The sequence below is a fragment of the Penicillium antarcticum genome (assembly GCF_028974205.1).
Source record: "Penicillium antarcticum strain IBT 31339 chromosome Unknown utg000010l_segment0_segment0, whole genome shotgun sequence".
In the NCBI taxonomy this organism is placed as follows: Eukaryota; Fungi; Ascomycota; class Eurotiomycetes; order Eurotiales; family Aspergillaceae; genus Penicillium; species Penicillium antarcticum.
In genome coordinates, this window is record NW_026695308.1 from 922,884 (window position 1) to 933,579 (window position 10,696).

General features: G+C 42.1%; 1 protein-coding gene across 1 annotated transcript; it reads left to right on the top strand.

The window, feature by feature from the left end:
• Positions 1–6,751: 6,751 nt before the first annotated feature.
• On the top strand, positions 6,752–6,988 carry N7508_011215 (uncharacterized protein; the record flags this gene model as incomplete). The annotated part of the gene is made up of 2 exons (XM_058469275.1): positions 6,752–6,920; positions 6,978–6,988. 2 exons carry the CDS (start codon positions 6,752–6,754, stop codon positions 6,986–6,988), a joined length of 180 nt encoding a protein of 59 aa, XP_058314253.1.
• Between the last annotated feature and the right edge of the window lie 3,708 nt (positions 6,989–10,696).

The following is a 10,696-nucleotide window of genomic DNA, read 5'->3' on the forward strand; positions in this document are numbered from 1 at the left end:
ATTTGACTCGATTTGCTCTCAAAACGATATTATACCAATCTGTATGCCGTCGCATTCCTCTCACCTCCTACAACCTCTCGATATCGGCTGTTTTGGGGTACTAAAACGGGCGTACGGGGAGCTAGTAGACTCGCAAATGAAGCTTTGCATTAGTCGTATCGATAAATGCGACTTCCTTACAGCTTATCCTCGGGCCCGGAGAGAGGCATTTAAGCCGGAAACTATTCTTAATAGCTTCGCAGCTGCTGGCATCGCTCCTTTTGATCCGAATCGCGTGATTTCGAAGCTAAATATACGCCTTATTACTCCTCCACCTCCTCCGAGTCGAGGAAGCGATTCTAGCCGCAATTTTACGCCGAAAACCCCGTATACAGTGAAGGGCGTACGCCGGCAAGCTTCCTCTATTAAGAAAATGCTACAAGAGGACCCCTCGCGCGCCGAAAAAGCCTTTGAGCAGATCGTGAAAGGCTGCCATCTAGCTATACATGGCGCTACGATTATGCGCCAGGAAAACCGCGAATTACGTGCCGCCAATGCGAAAACAACCCAGAAAAGGAAGCGTACGAGGAAGCGAATAGCTCATAAAGGTGGAATATCGGTTCTAGAGGCTATGTCAATAGTTTCAGGACCGGAAATAGTTCATGAAGCTAGCTCAGGTCGAGATGGAGCTGTATCGCCGACGCCGAATCGGACCAATAAGAGGAGACCACAACGATGCAGCCTCTGTAAAAACCTAGGACATAGGAGAAATAGGTGCCCGGAGATGTCTGAATAGCTTCAATTTTACTGAATTTATGTTGTGGTTGAAAAATTCAATAATAATGGTAGATTTAATAGGTGGGTGGCCAGCTCGCATGGGGTGGTCAGCTCGCTTATCGAATACGTTGAGATATTTATAATAAAGCTTTGTTTCACTCAATCAATTATGCTTTTGATAAAGCATAATTATTCTCAGGTGCTGGATCAGTTCTAGATGCTGTACCAGAAATTCAAGATTTTAGAAAATACAGTGGTTTGAGAGAATTCTTACCTCTGACATACTCAGTTATATTAACGTATTTCACAAGCGTGCCGCCATCTCCAAAAGTGTTCGATTGCTTCAAAAATGCTTTGCGCTACTATAAATGCTCATCGATACACATCCACTAGCAGTGGGAATTAAGTTTAATTGTCGTGGTTGAAACATGAAGCTGCAATCTAACGCATTTACTATGTGTTTTGGGGATTGGCGGCTCGCATGTGAATTACGTTAGCTTCAATAAGGTTGATAGTTGTACCTTTCATGGCAGGACACAGGACTTTATTCTAAACATTTTACATGGGAATTTTTCTACGGTCAATTCTACTTAGCTAGTACTATGGTTTACTATATAGCTATTATAGGTGCTATGTTTACTTTATTAAATGATAACTTATCATCTAATAAATGACATGTACTATTATTTTGTTTTACCTAGTTATATTTCTTTTTAATCAGATATGCGCTCATAATGAAGTTTATGCTCAATACTATTGAGATTCATGGCGCATCCAGGCTAGATGCCTGACATATAAGGCATGAATCTAGTGATCAGCATTAGACCTACCAAGCAGAGTATGGATCAGGAGAAGGGTTCTCATTTATATAGGGTCTTTCACTTATGGAGAGAAAGATCAGATTTAAACAATCTCGTTGGCCTTGATATTGATGCGTCCCAATTCAGTAGACATCCAATTTCAACAAATACTATCTAATGCTCTGCCTTTAAGACGTGATACAGATATTCTGTTCTGTACTCGGAAAACTCGGGAATAGGTATCATAATCTTATTTTACTAAAACAAGAGACCCGGGTAATGGTCAAGACTGGTAAAGGCATAGCACTTTCACTGTCAGTGCGGGGGTTCAAATTCCCCTTAGATTAAAATAGATTAATCATATATAAGCGATTAGCACAAATTAATGTAGCCTTTATATAAGTTATGTTAAACAATATAAGTTATATCTATTCCATCTATACAATGCCTTCCCTGTTTATTATTAATAATTGCATTGTTAATATAAGTAATTATATTAGGTGGGTATAGTTCAGGCTATATGTGGCACATAATTCCATACCCTAGTTCAATACTACTATCATTATATAGCTATCCTTATTCCTTTCAAAGTCTACCTAGGTAGCTCAGTTATTTCAATTAGTTAAAGAAATGCATTATTTTTTAACAGAACTATTGTAGAACACAATAGTTTTAGATTCTTGTATTTCCTTTTTGCTTTATAGTAATGGAGATTAATGATAGTTCTATATTGAATAACACAATCGTAAGGAAATGAGAAACATATTAAAATTTGGTGTTAGTTTTAATTTTTAAATTATGAGCGAAAAGTCATAGTTAAATATATCACAATTAGAAAATAGTGCCAATTTTCTTTTTAAATATATAAGATTCAATTATAAAACCATGATAGCTTGCTGGTATGGTATAGCCTGTTAGATTTACATACATATATTTCTTCATTGAAGTAATTCATATATTGAAAACCATAAGACCATATCTTGTCTCAGTTAAATTTAAGTATAACTGTATGTTACTAAAGAATATTTCTTAAGGAGGAAACAGGTTAAGACACATATCGTGTTAGATTATTTCGAAACAACAATGGATTTTAATTAAGGAGAATTTGTTGTTTGTTAGATAATACCTTCAAAATTTAGTTAACTATAAAAATTTATAACGTAGTTCACGGGCGAATGGGCCACCGCAGAACATCACGTTAAATGCTGTTTTTGACAATCTTGTACCTCAACTATCAGGACCCGTTTAGATGGTAATCTTTAAGGTCATATATGGTTTAGTACCCAAGTGAAATTTAGGAGATTCTGGGGTGAAAATACACGATATATATATTTCTAGCTTATATGGCTAAATTACGACGTAATTTATGGTATTATTATTATGCGAATCTTAGAATCTTTTGAAATCCATATATATTATAGAGAGAGCCTACCTTTAGTAGTATACTTATGCTAGACTAAAGTTGTAGTTGTTGAGATATAAGATTGTCAAAATCAACATTTAATATGGTGTTCTGCGGTGGCCCACTCCGCCTGTGAATTACGTTATATCACTTGTGATTACTCATTCCAGGTTTTAGATTTAAAGGAGCAAAAAATTAATATATACAGATAGTCACATAATCAATCTTTCGGATTTAAGAGCCGAAATAGGAACATCTGAGCTACGAACCTAGATCTCTGCAAACTCGAGATTACTCAACTACAGTTAGACCTGGCTTTGAACCGCCCATAGGTTCCAAATCTCAGAACCTGAACCTAACCTCTTGAGGTTAGGTTCCAAACTTTTTAACCTGGACCTAACCTTAACCTCAAGGAGGGTCGTTGAGGTTCAACCTCATGAACCTACATGAACCTGCATATGCATAATTTTTTGACGCTTTTCCTCTTTTGGCTGGATAAAAGTGATGATTCATCTCGGATTTTTACAGCTGTTTTGTTGACCTGCCGGCGTTCGTCTGATTACTCTGTCAACGTGGTGAATTATGAGGAAATAATTGTTCAGAAGTAAACAGAAGACAAAGCCACTGATAAATTACAAGTAATATTCGATGATATCGACGTGGTAGGTGGTCAGTAGTGGTCATCGGCGAAATTGCATGTAAAGATGCAGATATATATATTTTGAACACTGTAACCCATGTGTATCTTGACCAGCAGAACTACATGTTATCGAGAAAACCACGAAAATTTAGATGAAATCCCCTCATTTTTATACAAAACAAATCGTTATGCCTCCCTCTATGAACTTGTCTCGAAGGATTTAGGTCAAATTATCTACATCTGTCGTGAATCCAGTTCAAAGATTCTCATCGTTAGACTTAGCCATTTAAACAAGACGATTTTCCTAAGTTAAAGTTAACCTCCAGGTTCTATGCGGGTAAGTCAGGTTAAGTTCTAGGTTCTGTACGGATAGATGAGGTTAACTTTCAGGTTCTATGCGGGTAAGCGAGGTTCTCTTCTAAAATGATCCACTATAATAGCCAATCAGACACAGGTCGGTAGATATAAAAGACGATAGATCAATTCTAGCACGCAGAACAGGGTCAAACGGATCCCCCAAGAATATCGCGCATCTTTTCGAAAGAACGAATAAGTAAGATTCTTATTCTCTTCCTCCTCAGTAATCATACCTTCTACTGGTTTACTAAATCTATCATGTCTCAGCCCTTCGGCGCCTACACGTCGTCTAGCTTCGATACCACGGACGGTTTACCATTAGACGCGCTCCAATACCTTCTCCCCGACGATTCCATATCCCAGCGCGACAGCCAGAGCCAACTACTATCCGAAAGCCAGCTTGATTCAGTTCCAGACCTTCCAGACTATCGATCTTGCGTGGCTTATCAGGCCCCAAGCACCCTACCGCGAATCAAGCCCGATCGTATTAACGAATTCATTGTTTGCGCGCCAGAAATGACCGCGGAATTCGTTAAGTGGTGGCTTGATACTGGCTATGGCAAGTCGAAGCGGATCAACTGGGATGGGAACCTAACAAGCCGTCGAGCACAGTGCTGGAAAGGGTTCCAACAAGTTGCAAATGCCAAAGATGGCAAGCCAGGCGTTATGTGTAATAAGTGCTGCACAGTTCTCACGCATCCAGCTACAAATCATACTGGAACTTCATCGATGCAGAAACATCTCGATGGGCCAAGGTGCCGAAAGCAGCTACCGAAGAAAGGTGCTAGTAGTATCCGACAACTACTTAGTGACGCGGTATGTTCTACAGGGTCTGAATCCTATATTGGTACTAACGATGAACTCACTATCCTATAGGCCGGGAAAAGACCAGCGCCTACCTTTACACAACAAGTATGGGAGCAGATGCTTCTTGATCTAATCACTACATCGAATTTACCCTTTCTGTTTGTCGAGCATCAAAAATTCCGTGACCTCTTTTCCTTCGCACGGCTAGCACCCGAACCACCTAGCTTTCCGTCAAGAAAGGTGATTCGCGAGCGCCTCCGGGGTTTCGTGCTACAGTATCAACAGGAGACACTACAAACGCTTCCACCTGGTGCAAAGCTATCACTCGCACTGGACTGTTGGACTTCACCATTCCAGGACGCGTTCATGGCTATCACAGGATACTTCCTAGACAAGGAATGGGAGTATCGCGAGGTCCTCCTTGGGTTTGAGCCACTTTCTGGAACTCATTCTGGCGTAAATCTTGGCAAAATTGTTCTCCAGATTCTACAGAATCATCAAATCACTGATCGTGTACTGGCGGTAACAACTGATAATGCGTCTAATAACAAGACGCTTATCACTGCGATTAATAATTCAATCCATGAACTACAGCTAAAGACGGATTCAACGATTATTCAAGTGCCCTGTCTTGCTCATGTCATCCAGTTAAGTCTGGTTGAATTACTTGGTAAAATAAAGGCCTCGCCAAAAAATGACAACACTGAATTGGAATGGTCCGAGGATCGTGTTAGATCACTGCGTGCGCGCCAGCAGAAGCGAGATATCACCGATACCCTGAACAAGGTAGGCTTCTCTTGAATAACATTCTCTATATTTAATACGCTAACTATTATGACAGGTTCGAGGCCTTGCGGTTTTCATTAATGGAAGTCCTCAACGCAAAGAAGCATTTCTGAAACTTGAGTCCAATGGGCAAAAACTTATTCCAATCCAAGATGTTTGTACGCGGTGGAATTCAACGTTTCTTATGCTCCGCCGGGCTAAAAGGCTTTCTACCACCTTTGACGAGTACTGTTCGCTCTATCACCAACCCTATTTTGCATTAAATGCGGAGGGGTGGCGGCAGATTGACTATCTACTTCATATACTCCAGCCCTTTTTCACATACAGCACACTAGTCTGCCAGACTAATGACTCGAGTATTCACCTTATCTTTAGTATTTACAACAGGCTCTTTGATCATCTCGAAAGATCGATGCATCAGCTTCGTCGAAAGAGAGTTGCCTGGAAACAGCTTATGCTTTCCTCCCTTGAGGCTGCAAAAGATAAACTGTCAAAGTACTATAGTATGACGGACCTTGTTGAAGGTGATCTCTATGCTATTGGAACGATCCTAGATCCGTCTAATAAAATGGAGTTCTTTTCAACAAGTGATTGGGCCCCAGATGACACAGGAAAAGACTACACAAAGGAATATCGTCAGAGCCTCCAGTCTCTTTTCGAGAAATACCGCCTACGTACACCATCAAATATATCACTATCGGATGGTATATCGTTCCCAGCCAAATCAGCGCTCGAAAGGATTCTTAAGGACAATTCCTTACAGCGATCAACCAGTCCATATCAGGATGAGCTTACCAAGTACCTCCAGAGTGGTAAGTGAGTGAGCCGCCGATATAAATCATAATACTAATGTTCTTAGCCACCGTCAATGAATCCGCTCAGGTCTTCTGGAGAAACCACGAGAGAGAGTTCCCTATTCTTGCAAGCATTACTCGTGATGTGATGTCCATCCCAGCGACTGGTGCCGGTGTTGAGCGTCTTTTCAACTCTGCCCGGGACATTTGCCACTATCGCCGGGGGTCGTTGAGCCCAGAGACTATCCGCGATATCATGTTATACATGTGTACAACAAGGTTTGATACCAAGGAGGAGCAGCGACAGGTTCTCCAAGAGTATCTTTCAGAGCAAGAGATCGCAGCTTCGTCCGAAGAACTTCATATTGGAACACATTGTGCCGAGGCTATCAGTGACACTGAGGAAGACATGGAGATGCACCTTCATACCCCGGCCATAGCACCACTCTCAGCCGTTGCCGCTGGAAAGCGGCCGGCTATCAATTCTGAAGACGAGGAAGACTCTGATGCCGATGACATTACGGATCCAGAAGAGACCTCAGCATTACCATTACCTGATACGCAGCAGCGTGTATCAGGTAGAATGCGGAAGAGGTCGAGACTCTTGGATGGATATATAGTTTAAGTTTTAACAGGTAAAGTCTAAGAAATCTATGTTCTAGATATAATGTGTGAATTACTGATATCTAAAAGCCCTATCGAAGATAAAGCTATAACATGCAATATAAGACATACAGTATGCTTCTGTAAGGCTATACAGTAATCAAATTTTGGTTTGCAGTTACAATAGAATACAGCCTGTTTCGACATATTTTATGCAACTAAGCCCGAGTCACGTTTTTTAGGTGTTTGTCATGTTTGTTTAACCTGAGGTTCACCCGCGGGTGAACCTGATGAGGTTCGTTCCTCGGTTGGAACCTCCCTCAGGTTCGAAAACCCAGAACCTGACCCGCCCAAATGGAGGTTCAGGTTAGGTTCTTCAGGTTCACCCGCGGGTAAGTGCCAGGTCTAGCCCGCCAAGAACCCATAAACCCATAGGTTACCCGCTACACTTAATACATTCCCTTCAAGTTGGTCCCGAAGTACTGACGGCCATCGAAAAAAGCTTGTACGGTATATAGAAGGCTTTGTAGAACACTATAACTTAATAAGCGTATTAACTGACGGCCGTCAAAAGTACTAGTGCGATTGCTTATGGTCTATAGCACCCTTTTTGTGACGGCCGTCAGAACTTTGATGCCTTTGTTATAAATATCCACTGAGTTCACTGCACGTCTCATATATATATTTCCTATCTACAGAGCAGTATTCCAACAAGCATTTTTTTCACTACCACAATTATATAGAAAAACGCCGAGAGCAATGTCTATAGCATTACCACGAGTCCACGACTTACTATTCTGAAAACAAGGCAATTTCCTGAAATTTCACAAAAGAAAGAGAGGCTTTCGGGGAAGAACAGCAGACGTGACTGGAACAGAGGTAAATAACCGTAATTTAATTGACTTAATCAGCAGCTTTATCCATCTTGGCACGGCCTATTTTAGGATAGTTATGCTGCAACGGGTTCTTGGCGGGTAACCCGCGGGTACCCGCCAAGAACCCGTAAACCCGTGGGTTTGGGTTTGGGTTTTGGGTCCATACCCGACCCATGGGTATGGTTCCTGAAGTCGTACCCAAACCCGACCCAAAGCGAGGTCTAAGCAGATGATATCACCGTCGCCCACGCCGTTCGTTCGTTAGTCTTGTTGGGTAGAAAAGAAGCTTTTGATATGTGATGGGTCGAAGCAAGTCTTGATTCAAACTAGCTAAGCCGTCATGCTGTCTTTCAAAAGCTTAAGGAAAAGAAGATCTACGTGGCCGTGCAGCGGTGTAAATATGCACAGTCACGTGGTTAGCACGTGATGTATACGGGCCCTGGCCCGTTACAGTTTTTAGTCATTTAAGTTTGTTCATATCTATGCTATTTTTAACGGGAAACAATTTAGTCATGTTAGTTCATATTTATTATAAAACTTCCGAATCACTAGAATAGCAGCAAATCAAAGTTCTTTATCAGCTCTATTAATTAATAGAGCAGGTGATTGTTTATTCAATGTAGGCATGTTTGCTACTTTATGATCCTTTGAAAATATAGATTTTAGTACGGTATTAGCACCATATTATGATAATGAAATTATAATTACAATTATATATATATATGTTCATTAAAAGGTGCTAAAGCTAAAATTTTCAAGTTAGTTTACATAGTTGACTACCTCAAGCTATAGAAAGTCCTACACTAGCATCAGCTTTAATACATACAGCTACTACGGCTACAGGAAGAGTATATTTAGTAGTGAGATCATCACCATTGATTGAATATAGTCCAGCTGTAATAGTTTTAAACGCTTATGATTAGGTCCAATAACTAAAGTATTCAATATTTTTATTCATAAATTATCCTAACAAGATATAACGTATTCGATAAGCGAGCTGGCCACCCCATGCGAGCTGGCCACCCCATGCGAGCTGGCCACCCCATCAAAAACGCGCCGCGTAATTAGACTGTCTCTATTCAACCACCTACCATGCCGCCAATTCGCTCTCAATGCTCTCAAAAACGTGTAGAGCAAGAGGGTAGGATCTTATTACTATTGAAGCTATTCAGAAACAAGAATTTAGCTCTGTACGTAGAGCTGCAGCGGTTTTTGATGTCCCCCGCTCCACGCTCTCGGCGCGTCTTAATGGCATCACCTATGGCGCCGAAACTCGCGCCAACAGCCATAAATTGACTGTTTTCGAGGAGGAATCGCTTTATAATTGGATCCTCTCACTCGACGATCGTGGAGCTGCTCCTCGGCCTCGTACAGTACGAGAAGCAGCTGATTTACTACTTAAAGCGCGCGGGTCAACTCCACCTATTACTGTCGGCGAAAAATGGGTCGAAAACTTCGTTAAACGGCACCCTGACCTCTCTACTCGATTCTCGCGATCGTACGACTACCGGCGGGCTCAATGCGAGGATGAAAAGGCGATTTTAATGTGGTTTAACTTCGTGAAAGCTACGATCGAAAAGTACGGCATTGTCGGCGACGATATCTACAATTTCGACGAAACTGGCTTCGCCCTCGGCCTTACGGCTACTGCGAAGATTATTACAAGGAGAACGTACGGTCGGAGAGCCGTTTTGCAACCTGGAAACCGCGAATGGGTGACCTCAATTGAAGCTATTAGTGCGGGAGGGTGGGTGCTTCCGCCATGCGTCATTTTCAAAGGCAAGGTCCTTATGGAGGCATGGTTCAAGGATACCAACCTCCCATTAGACTGGCGCTTCGAATTGAGTAATAATGGATGGACAACCGATGAAATAGGTCTTAACTGGCTCCAAAAGCTTTTTATTCCATCGACTACAAGCCGGACGAAGGGGAGGTATCGTCTTCTTATCCTCGACGGTCATGGCAGCCATCTTACGCCTCAATTTGACTCGATTTGCTCTCAAAACGATATTATACCAATCTGTATGCCGTCGCATTCCTCTCACCTCCTACAACCTCTCGATATCGGCTGTTTTGGGGTACTAAAACGGGCGTACGGGGAGCTAGTAGACTCGCAAATGAAGCTTTGCATTAGTCGTATCGATAAATGCGACTTCCTTACAGCTTATCCTCGGGCCCGGAGAGAGGCATTTAAGCCGGAAACTATTCTTAATAGCTTCGCAGCTGCTGGCATCGCTCCTTTTGATCCGAATCGCGTGATTTCGAAGCTAAATATACGCCTTATTACTCCTCCACCTCCTCCGAGTCGAGGAAGCGATTCTAGCCGCAATTTTACGCCGAAAACCCCGTATACAGTGAAGGGCGTACGCCGGCAAGCTTCCTCTATTAAGAAAATGCTACAAGAGGACCCCTCGCGCGCCGAAAAAGCCTTTGAGCAGATCGTGAAAGGCTGCCATCTAGCTATACATGGCGCTACGATTATGCGCCAGGAAAACCGCGAATTACGTGCCGCCAATGCGAAAACAACCCAGAAAAGGAAGCGTACGAGGAAGCGAATAGCTCATAAAGGTGGAATATCGGTTCTAGAGGCTATGTCAATAGTTTCAGGACCGGAAATAGTTCATGAAGCTAGCTCAGGTCGAGATGGAGCTGTATCGCCGACGCCGAATCGGACCAATAAGAGGAGACCACAACGATGCAGCCTCTGTAAAAACCTAGGACATAGGAGAAATAGGTGCCCGGAGATGTCTGAATAGCTTCAATTTTACTGAATTTATGTTGTGGTTGAAAAATTCAATAATAATGGTAGATTTAATAGGTGGGTGGCCAGCTCGCATGGGGTGGTCAGCTCGCTTATCGAATACGTTACTGCCGGA